This window comes from Talpa occidentalis, unplaced genomic scaffold (assembly GCF_014898055.3).
Source record: "Talpa occidentalis isolate TD23 unplaced genomic scaffold, MPIMG_talOcc4v2.1 talOcc4.4, whole genome shotgun sequence".
Classification (NCBI taxonomy): domain Eukaryota; kingdom Metazoa; phylum Chordata; class Mammalia; order Eulipotyphla; family Talpidae; genus Talpa; species Talpa occidentalis.
Window position 1 is genome coordinate 32,466,306 of NW_023604295.1, and position 21,413 is coordinate 32,487,718.

The window sequence follows — 21,413 nt, forward strand, 5'->3', positions numbered from 1 at the left end:
AAAAGTAATGGCTTTCAGACTATCCTCCTAAGGGGCTGAGCTACATTCATTCTGAAACTCCAAGTCCAGTCTAGTTAGTCATCTTCATCAACTCTGGGTCCATTCGTTAGCTCTTTTCAAGTATGGTTCCTATACAAGCAGGTGGGTTCAAGGGAATGAGATGGTGTGAGCTCCCCACTGTCCAGGAAGAGCATCATTTGGCCACCTATTCCTTTGGGTCAAATTTTTAGCCAGTGTTTAAGAGGTGAAGCCAACGAGCATCTGTTAATTTCTCCAGGTAAGCATTCTCGAAACTACTCTCAACTCCAGAGTCAACTGGTAAAGGCTAAATAGTTGACAGAGGAGAGGAGAAAAGGAAGGAGGCAGCGAGGGATGGGAGAGCAAGCCAGGTGGCGTCTGCTAGCTCTCAAAGTAGACCACCGAGGGCAAGAAAGAGGCGGGTTCCAGGCACTTGGTAAACTGAAAGCAAACTTCTTTATTGTACACAGTACAGAATATAACGCAGCTTGGCAGGATGCATACGGCCCTGCGCAGGGGAAAGGATTTCAAATCAATTGGCAGGTTAAAGCCTTTCTGCACTGTAGACCTTCCACACTCTGGAAAAGAAGCAAAACAAAAACAAAACAAAACAAAACAAATAAAAACCCCAAAACCATCCGGGAGGTACATGAGTCCAATGGGAATGCAACGGTGAAGCCGCCGTCCCGTGACAGCACAGGCCACGTAGTTACAGCAGGGAAGGGTAGCTCAGGCTACAGAGGGTCCTTTTCATACTTGCTAAGACAGCATAAATCCATCAAAATAAAACCCAAACCAGGATAAGTAGAGAAAGGAAAACCAAATCCTATACAGCATGTACAACAAATAAATCTCTAGCCAGCTGGGGGTAAATTATGCATCTATGTATAGACTATGTGTAGGTTAGAAAGCTATAAATATGGTCTGGAAAGAGTCCTTTGATTAGAGTACAATGCTAATTAAGGCCCAAGCTGTAGGTTCAATACCTTTGTGGGCTAATTAGCTTCCAAAAGAGAAAAACCTTATGTTCCATTGCTAGAAAATGCACCCCTTGTCCCCGTGAACCTCTTCACAAATGTGCTGCTGGTCATAAGGGGGACTGAGATTATGGAGTGCTCCATTAATAGAAAAACAATTCAAAGCACGCATTACCATGGAATCAGCACTGTCATTCGCGTATGAAGACCGGCACAGCCATTCTTAATGAGCTAAGTTTCCTGGGGAGCACAGGAGTCTACCAACAGAGCAGGCAGCAAGGTACTACCGCTTTCTAAAAACTTGTCCTCTACTTAGAGCTCAACTTTCACATAGCTTTAGCTTGGTTGTTTAAACATTTCCAATATAATACAGTCATCAGAAAAAAAAACTTTTTTTTTTTAAAGGTGGCAGGAAACTAAGATGCTAGCACTGTTTTTCACCTGTCAGCATCACACGTTAAGTCTCAAACCCTATTCAATCATATGCAGGGTTTAAAGTCCAAGAATTAAAGAAAAATGAAAACAAAACAAACTGATGAAATGGAAATTGTCATCAGTCATGCCCAGGGAAGAATCCCCAGGGTTCCCACTGGGTGACCAGGTTTCAAATGCACACGACGTGGATTATGTACATATGCTTTCCAGAGAGGCGTGTTAGAGAACAGGGGGAACTATACACATAGAATCTAAGCGGTGTGTCCAGGCTGCCCTGCACACCTCAAAAATGTACAACTCAGGTGCAAATGTGCCATCAGGCTGTCTGGTGCAGAAAGCACAAAGCAGGCAATAAAGTGGGCTTATCCACTGCTAAGGGGAAGCCCTCAGCAAAGCCCCTTTCAAGCTGCAGCGTCTTCATAAGTTGGCACCGCCCTGTCCAAAGGACGCAGTGCACAGTTACCAAAAGGTTTTTTTTTTTTTGCTTTAAATACCAAAACTACAAAAATCAGTTTATAAACTGTTTTTCCAAAACAACCACCAAAACAAAACAATCCCCCGAATCAAAGCAAAACAAAATACTGTCAAAAGTGTTAATCACCCTTCTCCTAAAATTAAAGCCATCCACACATAGCCATGTGACTGGGAAGAGAAAGGGGATTTGTTCTTGGTGACCACATGGCCAGAAGGTTCCCAACAGAGAGTAGCAATGGTTTATTATTTGAGAACCGTGGAGTGGGTAACAGCTGTTCTGACTTTCCCCCTTCCTTTTTAGACCCAGGGGGAATATTTCAGATTGAGCTAGAAGAGCTCTCTGAATTTCAAGATCTATTTGTAACCCTTCATGGTTTGAGCCTTCCCAACTTAGCCTACCTACTGTTCTTAGTAAGTTGTGCAAATCACAGCCCTTCTATGTAAAGGCATTTAGTAGTCCATGATCAATGCAGATGGTCACACACGCTGTCCCCATTTGTGGGTACTAACCTGAACAAGGTATTGCTTTGCATATATCGTCCATGGGAAGGAGGCTCCATTTCAATCTCTTCCCAGAAACCTTGTCAGGATCAGCACTGAGGCACCAGCCTTTGGTGGTTTTCTGCCACCCCCTGTTCCCACTCCCCAGCCAAGGTATCTGTCTTTAAGGGTGCCAATCCAGAGACAGCTCGGGTTCTCCAGATAATACTCAAAGGGCAAGCTTAGGAACAGCCAAAAACACAAACAAAACCACTGCCCTCGTTTGCCTGAATGGGAACTGCTAGCTCTAGGGTTTGGCCTCTCAGCCACTCAGAAACTTAGTAAGCAAAGCCCTCAGCATAGGGGAGGCTGCTGCAGCGATCCATGTCCAGGAGGTAAGCAGGATTGTCTTCAAAGTGGGTCAGTGGCAGGGTGTCCTCCTCATTGAGGTGGCACTCAGATTCCGCTTTCAGGAACGGACGCTGGTTGTCAGGGAAGGCCATGGAGAAGAGGGCATCTGGGTCACAGACAAATTTGTAGACATATCGCTCCCCAGCCACCTGAGGGAGAAAACACAGCTTGTGAGGCCCAGCTGGAGCAGGCCATGGGGTCCAAGAGAAGCATGAGCTATTTGTTGGTCACCAAGCTCTCAGGGAGTCATTGACCAAAGGACACTCATCAGCTGATTATTGGAATGATTCAGATTTGCTTTGATAAATCCTGGGGACCTGTTATCTGCTAGATATTTTGTTGACATCACAGCTTGGTAAGTCAAAAAAAGTTGAAAAAGAAGATAGGTGAATTTCAAATTCATACTAGATGGACTCTTTGAAAAGAAAATCATAGCCGTCTTATACATACAGCTCAGTTATGTTGAGGCTGGTGCTTGGTGTTTTAAGAAGGTCTCAGGATAGAAAGGTACAATGCAGACGTCAGACCACGCTTTCAGTTACCTACAAAGTCTGCAGTCTTCATAGCGTGGCTTTGTTATTTTGAAGGGCTAGGAATTTGATCAGAGAGCCGGTGTGGAAATTTTAAATTTGTTCCAAAGCCAAATAGAATTATTGCTTTTTGGTTGACCTACAGTTTCAAGTTACTTATTCCACAAGTAGTAGAAGCTACATGGATAGAATTAATAACAATGATTATATGAATTTTATGCATTATAATATTATTAGAATCAAAAGGTCTGGATTAGTCTAAGGTATCAGGATATAGTTGACAAGTTATCAAGTCAATGGGATCCCCACTCTGCTGACTGTTTATTTAGCAATAGTGCAAGGAAATGCAAACCACTGTAAAGCAAATCTAATACGCTTCATTCAGGTAATGTGGATGAGGGCAAGGAAAGCAGCTAAAATTACTGATAAACATTTTAGACTCAAAAACTTGAAATACTGAGTTAATCCCGTCCTTCATTCACTCTGTTGTGGTTCTAAAATCTCTTTTTAATTGCAGAACCATGGTTTTGCTTCCAAATCTTGGGTTTAAGATGTCTGTTGCTACGATGGTTGGTATTACCCCACAAGGCCTTGAAAGCTTATTTTATGGTGACACTTCTATGTCCAGTGACCAGAACCTGGGTGTCTGTACCAACATTCCTTGGAACACAAACACTAGAACTGGAGGGCCGTATGCATGAAACTGGATGATTAGCATCTTTCACCGTCTGAAAAATGGCAGGTATGTAAAATTCACCATCTCTGTTTAGTTTTTGTAAGACACAGTTCTACACAGTTCTCTGGTTTACCACCCCAGGAGCCAGGTCATGGGTGTAGGAATGAGGCAAGAGGGCACAGTGGAAATAATACCAGATCAGAAGATGGGAGCAGATGGCTGTCCCGGTTTGGTCATTAATGAATCTCTAAACCTAATTTTCCCTTTCAAAAATTGGGGTTGTGGGACTACAGTTTTTCTAAGTCTGTCATCAATACCAGCATGTTATTTATCTTTTATTTGATTCTCATTTACTCCTGGGTCATAGACTAAATAAATGATAATCCCTTATATTGGATAGTGCATTACAATCTCTAGGACAGTCTCACATGTATCACCCTATGAAAGTAGAGCAGGGATATTTTCTACATTTTTTGTTGGAAGCAGAGGTTGGAAGGTTAAGTGATCTTCCTCAAGCATACAGGTAGTAAGTGGGATGTGAGGATCTGAACTCTCACAAGCCTCATCCTGGTGTCTTTGCCCATTTATTCTTAAAAGTAAAATTCTCTTCCACTTCCTTAGAAAATCTAGAAATTAGTCTTAGGGACAAGTCATTGCCACAGTTCAAGTTACTGTGTCTTGGTTACATTTCCTCATATTGGGTTTGGAGTTGGGAATAGCTAGTGACAGGGAGAAAGAGAAAGAGAGTAAAGGGTAGGTATTAGGATTGGGGGAAAATGGGAAGTGACTGCTAATGGGTATGGGGTCTTTGGGGTGATAAAAAGTTCTAAACCACACAGAATGTGATTGCACAACTCTGTGACTCTATTAAAAACTGTGAAGTTTTACTTGTAAAAAAAAAAGGGAAGGAGGGGAGAGGGGGGTGATCACCCACCCTAGAGTCCCTATTAACTGTGCCAAGCACTCAAGTCAAACCCTTAATTCTGCCCCAAAGGAGCTTTTACTCCTGTGGGAGGCACTGACAAGAACGCTGTAGTTTATAACAGTGAGAGACAGGCAGCAGTAGAGGTAGAGTGCGGGCACTAACAGAAGTAGAAAAGGGCCCTCCGTAACCCAGCCCGAAAACTTCAGGTTCTTGGACAGCAAACAAGAAGGGGCTGGCCAGGTAACGAAGGCGTTAGGAATGTTCTAAAGTAGGATGGTAGTTTAATAGCTATTTTTTTTCATTTTATAGTCCACTTGATAACTTATGTACATGTGACATATATTCTCTAGTAAACACTACATTAATTAAAAGAGATGGCCGTGCAAGTGAAAGGCAGCAAGTATGACTGAGGAAATGGTAGTTAGTTTCCAGACTGACAACCATCTTCCAGCTGTAGGAAGCACTCAAATGTCTATATTTTATGCAGAAAACCATGAAAAGATGTTTAATGATTTTTTTTGGTATAGAAGAACTGGGGTGTAGGCCAGAGGTGTGGGGGGGTGGAAGAATTCACCAGAGACAGAGTGGGGAGCAGAACAGGCCGACCGCCTGAAATACACTGCTGAGAGGAGCAACGGGCGAGTCAGGAGAGGTCTACTGCATCGTGTGGGTTAGCTCCCTGGCTGGGGATAGAACTCAGGCCATAGAGGTGATAGTGCTGAAGCTTGACCCTTAGGCCACCAAGGAGGCCCCTGTTTAATAATTTTTAAGGTGCTTAGAGGCATGTGGGGTCACATTACAACCAGCCTATGAGGAAGATAAAACTGATGTTAGCGTAGACAAGGTCTTGGTGGGAATGACATCTGACTTCCAGTACACACTGGCGGCATCCCTATGTACACTGTCCATGTGAAGGTGTGAGGATAAGGTAACAAAGTAGGAGAAACCCGATGGCTGAGAAAGAGCAATCAAAAATCTGCCATTTTAGGGTTGTGGCTCTTTGTCGCCTGTCCTACTGAGGATTTTATACTGGTGTCCTCAAAAGACACATCATCCTTTATTCTGCAAAGAACAAATGCTACCAGGTGAATCTGCTAACATTTTACAAACACTGGGTTTTTAACTACAAGTCTAGTTTCTGCAGGTTCCAAAAGAATAATAAGATTTCCTTACTATTGATATAATACTTTTGAGAGTATTAAATCAATGGAACTGGAGGTCTAGGTAGGTGTTTTAACAACTAAAGACTTCAACTAAGCTCCAGTGGGAGTAGAAGTCCTCAAGTTGATTCCCTCACGTGCACATTTATAGAGAGAGCAGTTGGCCTAAGTTTCTGGACATTTTCCAGAGATATATGTGAAGGAGAAGAACCTAATTTTCCTATTGTGCATTCCATATAAAACTGTAACCACAGTTTTAAAGGTGCTTTTTATATCTCATTTAACTCTTAAGTTCATTTCTCCAAGATCTTTTCTTACCACAGAATCTTTTCTTACCACTTACGAGGCTCATATTTTCCACCATCCATTATAAACAGTCTTATTACACAAGCCCTTGACATTCTCCTTGAAAGTGGTCAGAGACCTAAGTGTCTCTAGTAATTGCTCACCTTCTGCATGATGCCCTTTTCATAGTAATAGCGTAGAGAGCGGCTGAGCTTGTCATAGTTCATGGCAGGTCGGTTCTTCTGGATGCCCCAACGCCGAGCAACCTGAAGAGACAGGAAAGCAATGGAAACTTATTCCCTGGGCCTGATAGCTCTCTCCCCATCCCAGGAAAGCCAGTTCTATAGCCTGACTGGTTTGGTCAGTGATCTATTTCCCTGACCTGGAAGGAAAAACGCTTAACTCCCTCAAGACGATGGAAGGATCCTAGCACTTTAAGATTGCAGTGGGCTTGGCTAATGTCCCAGAGGAAGCAGGCTCTCTACTGTTTCTCCACATATGAATTATTGACCAATACCCATAGACCATTAACATGTTGCCATTAAGTGCTATGGTTTCTGTAGCAGTCAATAAGGAATAATTAGAATGGTCATTCCTGAAACATTAGAAACACACTAGTGAGTTGCTAATGGGCCAGCAGAGCAAAAGTTCAATTCTAATAAGATTGGAGAGGGGTTGGGAGATGTTTACTTATTGCAGCTCATGGAGTAAGGGGGAATCAGATCATTGCAGCCTGCTGCCATCCAATCCTTTGCTCCCAGCAGATTTGCAGAATGGACATTAAAACATGTAGCACCATTATCCACTTAATGAAAAATTAACAGGGCTTCCCAAACAGTTCTGAAGTGCATTATATCCAACCCAGTCCACCTGAGGTGCAGTGATGGGGCAATGTAATTGCAGCTTTGGACAAAGAAGCCTTACAGCAAGAAAACTTCCTAGTGGAGTTCACCAAGTTATCAGGACAACCAAGCAGTTTCTGCTCACAAGTACTTCAACACCCCAAATTCTGCTTATAAGGATGACTGTGAAGATACAAGAATAACCCTGGAAATGTGAGTCTCGTCAGAGGGTCTTTACTTGTGTGCAAACCAGGGGTCATGTTTTGAACATTTTAGCTCAGTCTTGAAAATTTGAGGGAAAAAAAATCCTAAAACAAACATATTCCTTTGATTTTTTTAAAAGCCAGATGTAAACCATGGAGTGGGAAGTAGAGAGACTGCAAATAGCAAAGTGGATCACAAGGAAGCATTTCACTTCAAGTATTTCCTTCAAGTATTTGGGCAGAATGAAAGGCAACAGCTTCTAATTCAGGACTCTAAAATGACCTTTAATAAATTCCAGAAAAGATCTGATAAGTAAGGATGAATGCATCTGTCCTAATTACATTAGAATAATTCAATAGCCCTGATTCCACTCTGCCTTGCAAGAAACCGTGTGAAAGTTACATTTCCATTCATCAGCTTCATGCCCCTATGGCACACTCAAAACCCCTGGGTCTCCTTTTCACACTGCACCCATTCAATTCTATCTTTGAAATACCCCAAAAGACAAAATAAATCAAAAATCACATCCCCTGGTTAGATAAAATAAACAATTTAAAGCAATGGAAATTGTGGTAAAAAGGGAACCAATGTATGTTCTTCCACCCTGTTCAATAAAAATGATGCTCAAAAGAAATGACACTGTGGAATATAGAGAAACCTAACAAGGGTCAGTTAAAACCAACATGCAAAACTCTTAATACCTAACTGCAAAACTGAGGCAACCAGAGGGGGAGGATGGTGGGGGAGGGAAGGGGCCCAATGGAGCATGGTAGAGGATTGTTGGGCACAGGTGTTGGGCAGGGTGTAAAAATACACAGTGGTAGAGGTTTAAACCCATAACCCCCAAAGCAGACACAATGACATAAACCTCGTTTACCTCAATAAACATAATTTGAAAAAAAAAAAAAAGAAAGAAAAATAAATGACACTATGAAACTAGAACTACCATCAACCACAGGGATGTAGGGAACACTGAAAGAAGTCCAGTCTCATCATTTTACTATGTTTGGGGGTGGACAACGATTCCTGAATATTCTTAAGCTTCAGGGATGACCTTCTCTCTGGCTGTCACTTGCGTATGCAATAGCTTACTGGAGAGAGGTTTTGTGGATGCACAGATTTCAAAGCAGCTCTGGTAGCCATAGTGACTGACTCATCCTCTTGGGCCCGGGCCCTGTGATTCAGTAGCCTTCATCAGGGCTGCTCTTGCTACAGTAAGACATGATGCAGCACAACTTCAGAGCAGCTGGAAATTAGGGCTGCCCCATTTCTGGGGTGAGGGCAGCAGGCAAGAGCTTGTTACCAACTCTTTCTTTCATCTTTCCCATTCAATTACTTTGATAGCGCACATCTTGAGAACTGAGGCTGAGAGAGTTAAAGAATTCACGTATCTCTACCTCTCTTTTACAGAGAGAGCAGCCGTAGCAGCACAGGGAGCGGCTCTTTCTAGCAGGCCATCCTTTCAAACGTCCCCATGGCATCAGTTATCTGCCACATGTTCAACAAACAACCCTACCCCCCAAAATATTCATTAATGCAGATTCACAGTTAAAATGGCTCCAGATTAAAGCCGAGTCAGTCATAATTGAGAGGGTGCTAAGCTGGATGACTATCAAAAGACATTTGATTAGGGGGCCTGCCAAAACGCAGCTCTAAAACCACAATTTCCATGCACAGTGTAATGGATATTATGGATAATTACCCAGAGTGCACTACTCAGCCACACAGCTGCCTACAATTACGTCCCAAACAGCTTCCTCCTACGCTTCACCCTTCAAGCTCCCCCCATAACAACTTCTTAAAGCTTTTTCAGGGAGTTGGTATCTTCCCGACAGTAACCAGGGTTGGGCCAGCAAAATTACACAAGGAATAGACAAACTTAACAAATGTTGCATGTCCTGAGGCCAAAGTGGACATGTGGAGCAGAATGGGTCCTGGGTTAGGAGAACGGAACATTCCGAGCTTCTGGAATGCTCGAGGATTTCAAGGTGGGGTGGAAAGAAGCACTTCCTGAAAAAACAAAGCTGTCCAATCAGCCGAGGAAGCTCAAGGCCACCACAGGCCTCTCACGCGAGTTGGCTGCTTGGCATTTATGAGCATTCTGGATTAATATTAGTTTCTTTATTAAGTAGGAGAGCAGGGGCCCTTTGCCATCTGTTCGTCATTTTCTTACCACTGGTAGGAGAGCAGAAGATTCAATAATAGCTTTACAAAGGGTCATAACCAGGTCTACCTGCAGCTGGACAGCCTGTGCTTAGGCCTGAGGCAGTGGCAATAAAGTAATAAAAGCTCCTGTTTGTGAAATGAGATAAATCAATAAAGGCTGCCCACATGACAGATTTACTTTCAAAGGCCTCAGTGAGTCTAGGTGACTTACTTTCCTCTATCCTCACATAAACCAGGCCATGTTACGAGGAGAAGCAGCAAGAAAAAGAATGTGGGTTGGGTGCCTGGAAGCCCAAAACGTGGCTTAGTCAAAAAGAAACCCTTAGGAAAACATAGCAGTACCAAACCCTGGCTCTGAAGAAACGCTACGTCTTAACAGAAGCAATTTACGGCAGGAGATAGTCACACACTCCATTTTTGTGAATGATACAAGATAGGGAATGCCATTCACATATCCTTTTTTTTTTTTTTTTTTTTTACATATTACTGCCTTTAAATGAACCCTTTCTTTGTTTCCTACCAAATTATAAGATTCTTTATTAGTTTTTAATCCACATGTTCTTCTTTTCCTAAAGTTAACCTTCAGACCATTTTCTTCTTTCAAACCAAGGGCCAGGTTGTTACCCCCGCTCTTAACCCCACACCTGCTATTAAGCCCTTGCTGTGTGAGAGCGAATCCTAAAGTAGCTCCACAACATGTAAAACTGCAGTTCTTGCTCAAATGCCTTCCAAGAGAACCATCTCCATTTCAATTACACCCAAAGACACCATTAGCTCTCACTGATTTTATATAGAATGCCTAAGTATATGCTACGAGAAGAAGCATATTTTCAGATTTTCCATTTATAATCTCTCTAAATTCTAAATCAAACAGAAATTAAAAATCAGCCCCTAGAGAATATGCTGAACTGTGAGCCTGATTTAATTTACTTTGTTGTATCATATTTGGGAAAAGGGTTCTTGGTGTGTCTGCCCCACTGAAGAGATGGTGTGGTGCTGTCCATCAGTAGGCAATAGTTCTGGGCAAACGGGCAGAAAAATTTGTTTTTCCTATTAACAAAATAATGAGTATTTGTGTCATTTCTCAACCAATGTGATGCCACATAATATACCCAAGAAAAATCTAAGCTCATAAAACTGACCCATCTCTGATTATTTTATTTCTTCAGGTTAAAACAATTTGAAATATGCAGTGAGATAGCTGTAATATATTAACAAAATGTCACATAATATGTTCATGTAGCTTCAGATACAGGCTAGGATATGAAGGCTGACACCAAAACAAGTTGCTATCGTGGTGGCAACACTTGAAAAACTTTCCCAGAGGGAAAAAGTCTCCACTTGTAGGTAAATCTCCATGGACTCACGCCCCAGATTTCACAGAAGTGTTACTAATATTTTTATATATTCTACAGCAGAGAACTCTACCTGTCCTTGAATTATAAATTGTCCTATCAGTAGGAAAGGCACTGCCACACCCACTGACCAGGTCAGAATTGGAATGAGAAGAAAGCATATTTAATGCCTCAATAAAAGCCTCAAAGGAAATCTAAACACGAGCAAGCATCATCACTATCATCAGCAAATAAACAGTCATTGGAGTCCAGTGCTTACCTCTTCAGGTTCTATCAGCTTGAACTCCATGCCTCGGCCTGTCCAGGCAATGAAGTGGGCATTGGCTGGGTCATCAAGAAGAGTAACCAGGAACTGCCACAGCTGAAGGGAGCCACGTCTCTGGTATGGGGGCCCCTCCCGATACATCGTGGGTTCTTGTTTGACTTTGCCTGTTTGGAAGCAAGACAAGTATGCAACAGTTCAGTCTTAAGTTTCTCAGGTGAGCTGGACAAAAAGGTGCTGTAACTTCTCCAACACTACAGCTTAGCAACAAGCCTTGGGTGGGGCTACTTACCTTCCAGTCTCTCAGGAACAACACAGGTGTCATCAAAGTACAACCGGGGGTCCTTTTCATATGAAAAACCTGATGGGGAATTACAAAGAAAGAATGTGTGGCTTAACACAAATCTGTGTTCTACACAAAAACTCTGGGTTTTAGGACTAAAATGGGATTCTACCACTTCAGGTCTTAAGCCCTATTTAGTGCTGTGTCTATGCCAGACTGAAATTTTGGGGCACTTCAAAAGGACTTAGGGAGTTGTGTTCTGATGTAATCACCTGAGCCTTGGTCAGCAGCATCAGTACCTGCTATTAGAGCTAAGACTATGGGGAGGCAGTGAATCACCAGTAAGGTCCTTCACATCTTGCTTAGGAGCTCTGCATGGAGCAGCCTAGCTGCAACTAAGCCTTTGTATCTGAAAAGACATCTCATCTATTTCAGTTGGCCTCACTGGGTGGATCTGGTTGATCTGCACATAATCTTGCTATTTTCCTTTTAGTGAGTATTAATTTCAACCTTTCCTACAACTTGTCCTAGCTGCCCACACACCTTGTTCAATTATGAAATAGCTTGGAGGAAAGAGAATGTTGCCAAAATGAGCAAAGACTTGGCTCATGAAGGAATGCAAAGAGCAGTAAGTTTAAAAGCAAACTGCAGGTAAGATCGTCAGACATAGCAGAAGGAATATGAAGAGGTTTTCTAGCAATAAAACATCCATTGTATAGGTAACAAAACAGGTGAAGAAAGGGGAACAGACTAATCCAACAACACAAGTAAGTGGAAGTGAAAGGTAAGTCAGGCAAGAAATAGAAGGGGTCAAGGAGAAGGGAGGATGGCTTGACAGCATCAGTCAACCCTTACTATGCATTCAGTGCTTCCCACTGTGCCATCAGGTACCCTGACAACATCAGTGGTTCAAAACAAAGCCAGTTAACAGGTAGCCTTGATGGAGACCACATCCTTCCCTGTGATCTAGCCTGCGAATGTGTCAGTGCAGGATCCTTTACCAATGCATTTCTCAGGGGAAAGCACTGGAGCTCCTGTCTAGGGCGCTCCCTGTTCTCGGGTTGATTCAGCTGGCTGGGTAGCATGTGCGTATTCAGGGATGCTCTGGAGATAGGCAGGGGAAGCCACTCTGAAGTGAAGGGCTATCAATCAAGTTTGAAAAGGATTCATTATGACTTGAAAATCTATGCATCAAGGTGCCAAGAAATAATCTGCTGTTCTTTTTGTCCTATCAGCCCAGATGAAGTGCTTCTTGGCAGGACCAGCACCATTTTTAAGAGGCCTAGGACTGGGAAAATACTGTCCAGTTTAGAAGAAACAGATTATTTTCAGGTTGATAGTATTCTTTTTTGGTTCCTCAACCCACAGTAATATTTCTCTGTTACTCAACTATAACAAAGAAGTATATATTATTGGCATTTACTTATATTTATATTTAATTCAAGAAATGTTTATGTCAGGCACTGTGCTAGAAGAGGGTAGGGGAGCAAGAAGTATACAGACTTGGCCCTTGCTCTCATGGAGCTTGCATCCCAACTACAAAGACAGTAAAATAAAAAAAAATAATAAATGAGACATGATGTAGTATGAAATATTAGAACGCAGGCCCAAATAGCTCTGTGAATTTGAACAAGTTAAACTCTCTGCGTTTCAGTTTCCTTCTTGTGAAGACTGCACAAGATGATAATTCTCACCACATGGGGTTACAGTGAGAATTCATGTGTAAGGAAGATGGGATAACTCGCCTCCCATTGCCAACCTCCTGTGGCTTTGTTTTTCTCCCAGGTTTCATTACCCACATGTGATAGCATGTTATTGTAAAAAGCACTTACGGGTACAAGCATGGGGTACCCACACCTGTAAATATGGTGACCTGGGCTGGGAAGCCAGCTATCACAAGGGCTTGGTTGCTGTCCGCCTGCTTCCCTGCCTGCTGGTTTGCTTGTATATCCAGTCCCCTGCTTCTGCATTAAGGGCATTTCAGATATATGTAAAGCTCCAAGATTCTTTTTCCATTTGCCCAAATCAACAGTGAACACGCTTACCCTGGGATGGTGGCATAACACATATATATACATATATAGTCTGTTCCATTAATCTAATTATTGTTACACCAGAGTGCCAGGAATAGCTCCTGGTACGTAAGTGTACGAGTTGTAATAAAAAAAAATATATAGTAATTGAGCATGTGATAAATATTATTAAGACATTAACTAGATCATGTAAGTACTTCATTTTATATCCTGTCATGTACTCTTAAATTCTTTGAAAATAAGGACCATGCTTTGAATATTTTAGCATTTTTATAACATCAGGTATATAACAAATGTTCAATAAATAAATGAGAATCTAGTTGCCATCAAAAAATAAAAATATTTAAGAATACAATGCTAACTTTTAAATCAGGCATTCAGTGAATCCTATAATGAATTTATTCTGAAATTTGGTACTAGGAAATTGACTTTTATGACAAAATGTTATAGTTCATATTATCAATGAACTATAATGATACAGCTTAATTTACTGTGCTTCATGCTTTTGGCCTTGACTCCCGGGGAGCTAAATACATCCTGACTTTCATATGGATTTTGATACTCAGTGATGTTTTAATAACCTTATTATGAAGTCGTTATTAGTGAACTTTTTCCAGCTTTACATACCTTGTTATTTTTAAAGCTACTGTGCCCCTAAGGTAAGGAAACTGCATTCACAGTATATTGGGGGGAAAATGTATATCTAGATTAAATTCTAGGTTTGGTTTACAAAGTAATCAGATGAGGGCCTACCGTGAGTATCATTCTGGTGTATTGTGTGGTTTCTTGTTATTGCCACATGTGATTCTCTAAAACATCTGGAAAATGCTGTTGGTTTAAGTGAAATTTAAGTCAGTTGAATTTGCACCAGCAGTTATATCAGTTGTGGCCACAACCATGCAATCACTTAAAAAAAGGTGACAGGAAGGAAGAACCTGTTTGAGGTGCAAAGTGGAAATGAAAGATTCAGAGCAGAATGCGAAGATTCCAGGTGAACGCTTAAGGGAGGATGGCTATCTTAGTAATCACAGATGCCAATCAGAAACACTTGTCTCACTAACTGTTTCACGGGCATCTGTGGTCAAGCTTGTATGAGGATAGAAAAACCATGTCAGGGTAATTTAGAGCAATTACGAAAGCTGGTCTCTTTGTAACTAACTTCTTCAATGTGTGTGGGGTTAGGAAAAGGAATGGGAAAGAGTGGGGGGAAACCACGTAAATTCTGTGTGTAGTAAGCAGCCCGATGCCTTACTAAAAATATTTCTTTTAAGAGCATGCTCCTTTCTAAATGTTGTAATTATGCAAAATGTTTTCCTCCTTCTCTTCCCCCACTCCCTCCTAGTTTGCCTGCTGCAGACATCAATTACTGCTGTAGAAACATTCTCGAACCTGGAAGAGAGCCCCACACAGCTGTGCTGTTCAGAGTCCGAGGTCTGGTAGACAGTCCTCTTTCCAGGCTGGACACCACCTAAGCACATCATGGGGTGCCAGTGCACCCTAACCAAGTCAGTATGAAGCAGTTGCCTGTAGAAACCACTTCTGAGAACCAATCACTTATAAAAACCAGCCTATGCTTCACAGTGCTGTTTTACCCACCCTCTTTCATCCTTGCCCTAAATCTCTAGAGAACAGTGATTGGCAACCTGGATGCACACAGGGATCACCTGGGGAGCTTTAAAAATTAAAGTCTGGGTCCCACCCCGGAATTTCTGATTTAACTGCACTGGGCAAAGCCAGGACATCAAAACTTTCAAAAGCTCCCCAGGTGATTCTAATGTGCAGCCTAAACTGAGAATCACTGCACTATGGTAGTTCTCAGACCTCAGTACTCAGAATCTCCCGGAGGCCTGGATAAAACAGATTGCTATGCTCTGCCCCTGGGGTTTCTGATTCAGTAAGTCTGGGTTGGTCCTGAGAATTTTGCATTTCCAACAAGTCCCAGGTGAAGTTGATGCCCTGGGTTTGGGAAAATAACGCTAATCTAGATATTTATGGAGATCTTTATGATAGAAAACAAGACATTCTTCTGGGGAACCTGCTCTAAGGAAAAATCTTCCCAATTTCAATGTTCAGCAGGAAAGCCTTTAACCTACCATCTCAAATTGTATACAGCTAGATAACTTCTTGTATGGGAATGTGCAAACCAGGTTGATTCACTTTTGCTTCATATTATTCATTGACCCTAGCTTAGAAGTTAGGGTCACTGTGACTGAAAATGATGGCAGCCCTCACAGTGCTCAGGAAAATGCCTCAGCCCCTTTGGCCCACAAGTGGAAGACTATGGTCAATCAGCTCACAAGTTCATGAGCTCAGGAAGGTTTAACTATGATCTCAAATCTTAGCCTGGACATTGAGCAATATAAAGCTTGCTGAAATATTACTAAAAACAACAACAAAACAGCTATTTACCTTCATGGCTGCTGGAGAAATACCCTCCTCTCATGTAGGATGACTGGCAGTTAGGCACTTCTGGAAGAAACATAACACACAGACACACACACACCCTGTGTCAATAGCTTCTGCAGTTGAATCAGAACATCAGTTGAACTGAAGCTCTGCATCAAAGCTCCTAAGCCTTCTCCTGCTCCAAGGTCATGTCTTTTTGACCTTGTCCTGGGAAAAGGGCACCAACTCAATAAGCAACATGGGAAACTACCCTCTCAGACTAGAACTTGTGGCTCTTAATCTAGAATCATGAAAGAGTAAAATGATGCCTCACTCTCATAATTCGCTCATTTTAGAAATTATTTAACACCAAATCTGGTGAGATAGTTAATGATAGAAAAAGAAATTGGCTTTCCAAAAGCAGTCTTTGCCTTCTGTCTATACTGTCTCAGGGTGTTTGGAGGGGAGAAGGATCACTTCAGATCTTTCCCAATTTGTTCTCTTCTGCTACTGGTCACACCCAATTCTGCTCCAAGAAGTGGGAGTATTTTTAGACCGAAGAGATTAGGGGATCTGAAGTTAGGCAGCTAGTACAAGACATGGCCTGAGCTGGGGCAGGGGTTTGGAAGTACATTTTCACCACAATGGGACTGTTAAACTGAAGGCCCACACTCAAGTGATCATGACTCCAGGCTTTGTGTTACGACGCTGTTTGTCAAAAGGAAAGACAAGACAGTTGAGTTGTACCCACGTGGGATGAGGCTTTACCTGGGGGAACAGCATTCAGAGAAAGATGGATATGGTATCATTTGCTGACTGTTATATTTGAGGGAGGGGTGGAATGAGAAACCAGTCAGGACAGATTGAAATGTCAGTCCCAAAGGAAAAATGTTGCTGGTCATGTCTGTTCCTGAGAAAAATACATCTAAGTTTTCAGGAGGAATGCCAGTGGAAATTTTGTAAGCTATCAATACCTGACACTCGGTAATTTTTAAAGGTATCTCCTTTCTGCCTACCCCCTTAGCCTTTCTCATAACCATTTCGGCCTGAATTGAGCAATTTACATATTATCTCAAAGAAAGTCAAGAGCAAATTTAATATCCCCTTCCATTTGCAAAAGTCATTTAAGTACATATTGCCCCGCTCACCCATCCCCAGGATCTTCAAGAATATGTAAGGGAAAGGGCTGATAACCTAACCACCACCCTCAAATCCCTTTAGCACCAACTGCAAAGAAAGAATGAAAAAGTTTAAGTCATATCTGATAGAAGGGGAAACAAAGAGGAGGAAACAATTTCTAAATACGTAAGCTGTACAATTTCCTTAATGACCATGTTTAATATGCCAGGCCTATAAAATTTGTAGAAAGAGAGGGGGGTAAGGAGGGGAGGGCTCACAAGTATTGTTTAAACTTACTGATAGACTTAAGTTTGTAGATAAGAGGTAACCCATAGCCAAGTAAGAGATGCCCAAACATATATATTCCTCCCCTCCGTGTAAACCAGCAGCCACTGAAGGACACAAGAACAGATGAAAACACTGCAATAGAGCATTAAATCCCATGAGGCAACTGTGAGAGAACCTTTCCACCACCCCACACAGTTGACATTCCAGATGTGTTCTTGCAACATCATTCAATTCAAGAACAGAAAAAAATCCCATCCTATATGTGACCTCTTCCCTATACTTATATTGAGAGTTTAGTAAGGGCTGTTGTATTAAGAAAAAAGAAAGTCACAAAACTAGAGGCAGGATTAAAATGACTAAATAATGCTCCTTGTGTCCAGTGACCCTAAGATAACAGGTCTTCAAAAGGGCATCACTGAGATTGGACCCCAGCAATCTTCAGGCTTGGCCACCGAGGTATCTGATTGCCTACTGTTTGCATGGCTTCTGTTCTGCTTGTATTCAGCTATGTATATAACATGTCTGCTTTTTATTAGCTCCTAAACATTTTGAGGACAATTTTTATAAAATTCTTTCCAAAGTCCCACACATTGAAGACAATTAATAATCAGACAGATGAATGAGAACAAAGAAAGGAATGGTGTGGTATGTATGCTAACCTGAATCAACGCAGTAGTCCCGGGGTTCCTGCTTGATTCCCATTGGTGACTGGAATCCATGTGCTGGGGGGCCTGGCATGCCTGGCAACCCATGTTCATAGAGTGGGTCATGGTACTCTTGTTTGAATCCCTGAGGGGGTGGGGGAGCTGCAGGGACAATAGGTTCTGACATTTGCCGGTGGTAATTGGGGCGATTATCTCCAGGAACTCCTGACTGAGGAGGAAAGGGGTGGCAGGGTTCAGACAGTTGTCTCTGAAATCTGTAAGAAGAAAGTAGTTATATTGTTTAACTAAGAACATGATGAATGGCTACTAGGATTAAGCACTAAAGATTAGAAGTCCAGATTAAGGGAATTATTTGCACAGGTATTCATTAATGTTTATTTCTGGACTTTATCCTTTTCCCAAAATTATATTTCACACCTCATAAGTCAGGGAGTGACAAAAGACAAAGCGATAGCCTCTTATTTTATATATAAAACCAATTATTTGCAAATAGCATTAATACACAGTTACATTCATACAGACATATATGTTTGATCACTAATTCATCCATTCTCTCATGTGTATATAGAACTAATTTTTAAAGACCAAAGAGAACAAATCAGCCAATTAGAAAATATAACAAAAAATAATCTGACAGTAGGTTTGTAATAGCAATAAAATAATCTGACAGAGGTTTGTAATAGCAATATAAAAACATGCAATCATTAATAATAATTAGGGAATGTACAGTCCATAAGGAAAAAAATACTTAAAATTGTTTTTTGAAGAAAAAAATATATAAATAGAAAATATTTAAGACTTTGAATGATTTACTTACTGAAAGTTAGTCTATAAAAGCAACTTATTCTATAAAAGGCAATTTAGCAAAATGATCCTAACTTTATTTTAAAGATAAAATGATTTTTTAAAAGAAGTAATGACTGATGAGATATTGGCAAATATTATAGTCACAATAGTAGTATCAAAGGAATTGAGTGGGAAGTAGTAAACTGTCAAGTATATTCCAAATTTTACTATTTGTTAAGGTTAGAATTTTAATCTAATGCAGGAAAAAGTTAAACCGCAGTTTTATACCATGTGCTAAAATAATTTTCATTATGAATTAAAGATTTCAATGTAAAACCATAATAGTATGTGTAAAAACTGATATAATCTTGGAGTGAAGGGAAATGTTTCTGTGCATCATACCAACAGCCAAGCCATGAAGTAACTGTGGCTATACCTTACTGTATAAATTTCTATAATCAAAAAAATAGAAACAAAACCAAAAATAAAACTGGGGAAAATTCTCTAATGAGCACAGCAATGGTATTATTGTTGGTGCCTGCTGTTCCCCTCAGCAGTGTATTTCGGTTGATCTGCCTGTTCTGTTCCCTGCTCTGTCTGGTGAATCCTCTCACCCCACCCCCTATACCTCTGACCTGTACCCCAGTTCTTGTATGCATGAGTGAATAAATTTTTGGAAAAAAAAAAGATTTTGCCTTTAAAAACCAACAAAGATAAACATCCTAATAGAAAAATTGGATAAAGGGTATAAGTAGAAAAATCACTAAAGAAGAAATACTAATGGTCACAAACAAAAAAATTAACTCCATTATTAATCATTTTAGATAGGTATAAACAGAGAAACAGCTTTTCTTGATTACTTGGAAGAGGAGTAGGCTAATTTCTGTACTTGATCTTAGCCAAACGGCCAGGAAGAGGCTAATTTCTATGCCTGGCACATTAAAAAAATACTGAAATCATAGGTAAAATTAGATCTATCTACAAAGATGGCCATCAGTGCAAATGTCTAACAAGGGACCTAAGTGATACAGTCACTTAGTTAAAAGCAACTATCAAACATGAAATATGCAAATGTGTAAGAACCTAGAAAGACTATTTGAATGTATTATAAATAGGCAGGTTGAATAAAAAAAGTATGGTATCAGATAAAATCTTGGGATTTACACCTAAAAATTAACATTGATCATCTTTGGGTGGTTATGATTTTTTTTTTTTAAACTTTTTTTTTTTAATAGAGGCATTTTTTTTTATTTATTTGTTTGTTTGTTTTTGTTTATACATGCACTGGGTACAGTCAGAAGCGTGGGAGGGTGAGAGAATTCACCAGAGCCAGAGTGGGGAGCAGAACAGGCAGAAGGACCAAAGTACACTGCTGAGGGGAGCAGTGGGCGGCAGGAGAGGTCTGCGCGCCATGTGGGACCCTCCTCCGGTGGCCGGGGGGCAACCGGGGATCGAACCGGCGCCGCAGAGGCCGCGGGCAGCTTCGCAACCCAGCGCTCAACCGCTGCACCACGGGGGAGGCCCTGGGTGGTTATGATTTTAGCTGGTTTTCTCTTTTCATCACAATTTAGTAACAAATATACAACATTTTATAAGAACAAAGAAGTCATTTGTTACTGTTTTTAATCAACGAGTACCCTTTAGCTGTTGGAGAAATCCAGATGTATGCCAACTGTCCTGAGCCTGTAGGGAAGTCAGTTAGTAAAAGGGAATATCTGAAGTCTTAACAGGATGTCGCTTCAGGGAAGTGAGAGAAGGCACATTTTCTTGGCTTCAATTTCCTCATATGTAACAAGGGGATGCATTATCTATCAAAATCCTACTAGGATGATGAAATAATAACATGTCTACAAAGCCTGGTTTCTGCCATTGCAGTAATCACTGACTACTGGGGTAGGCTTCAGAAGGCTGGTAACCCCCATTTCCAGGTCTCAATATGAAACATGTATCAAGCACTAACCTGTGTGTATAAAGAAATGCTTTTGTGAATGTATGTCCTCAAGTAGAAAGCAGGAGCCAAAGTTCAGAGAAAAGGAAAGGATTTATACCTAATTTCAATGAATTTTTATAAATCAACACCATAATCTTATCATTAAGGACTTCTTTAATTTTAGCTTCAATCCTATGAATAGCTTTAGTCAAAGATTTGAATTTGATTTGAATCAATCTGTGGCAACAGGTGGCCAACAGATTTCTAGAACATCAAGATTTAAAATCATAAACTGAAGAGATTTGGGGGCAGATAACACTGCTGATCAGGGGCCAGCATGGCACTTAGTCTCCGTGTGCCTCTATTACCTTGCCAAAAGCAGCGATAAAGATCATTTTATAACATGAAAATCACTGAACAACCTTATATATCTTTATTCTTTTATCTCAGACATACTGATCCTTTTATTCCAAACATCGAAAGCATCAGACTCTGTCGGGCCAATACAAATTTTACAAACTATGTAAGGTTTCATGGGGGTGTTGAATACATTACAGTGGAACTTCATCGGGAATGAGATTTTCAAGGTTGCAGTTATTTAAGGAAACCTTTAATGGTCTTTGGAGAAGTGTAAATTTGAAACTTGGGTTTAGGCTTGACATTTAGAAAACAGGCACCAGCAGCACACAGCAAGCCTGAATTTTTAAAGCAAATTCTGAAGTGG

General features: G+C 41.0%; 1 protein-coding gene across 2 annotated transcripts in view; it reads right to left on the reverse strand.

Annotated features, from left to right (window-relative positions):
- Positions 1-2,338: 2,338 nt before the first annotated feature.
- The window catches only part of ETV5 (ETS variant transcription factor 5), a 58,048-nt gene continuing 38,973 nt past the window's right edge, over positions 2,339-21,413 (reverse strand). For both annotated transcript variants that reach the window (XM_037525243.2, XM_037525242.2), the window contains exons 8-13: positions 17,968-18,227; positions 15,926-15,985; positions 11,493-11,561; positions 11,198-11,367; positions 6,536-6,637; positions 2,339-2,944 (exon numbers count right to left, since the gene is read on the reverse strand). In XM_037525243.2, the coding sequence (XP_037381140.1) occupies positions 2,723-2,944; positions 6,536-6,637; positions 11,198-11,367; positions 11,493-11,561; positions 15,926-15,985; positions 17,968-18,227 (883 nt within the window). In that variant the 3' untranslated portion in view covers positions 2,339-2,722. The remainder of the gene's footprint in view (positions 2,945-6,535; positions 6,638-11,197; positions 11,368-11,492; positions 11,562-15,925; positions 15,986-17,967; positions 18,228-21,413) is intronic.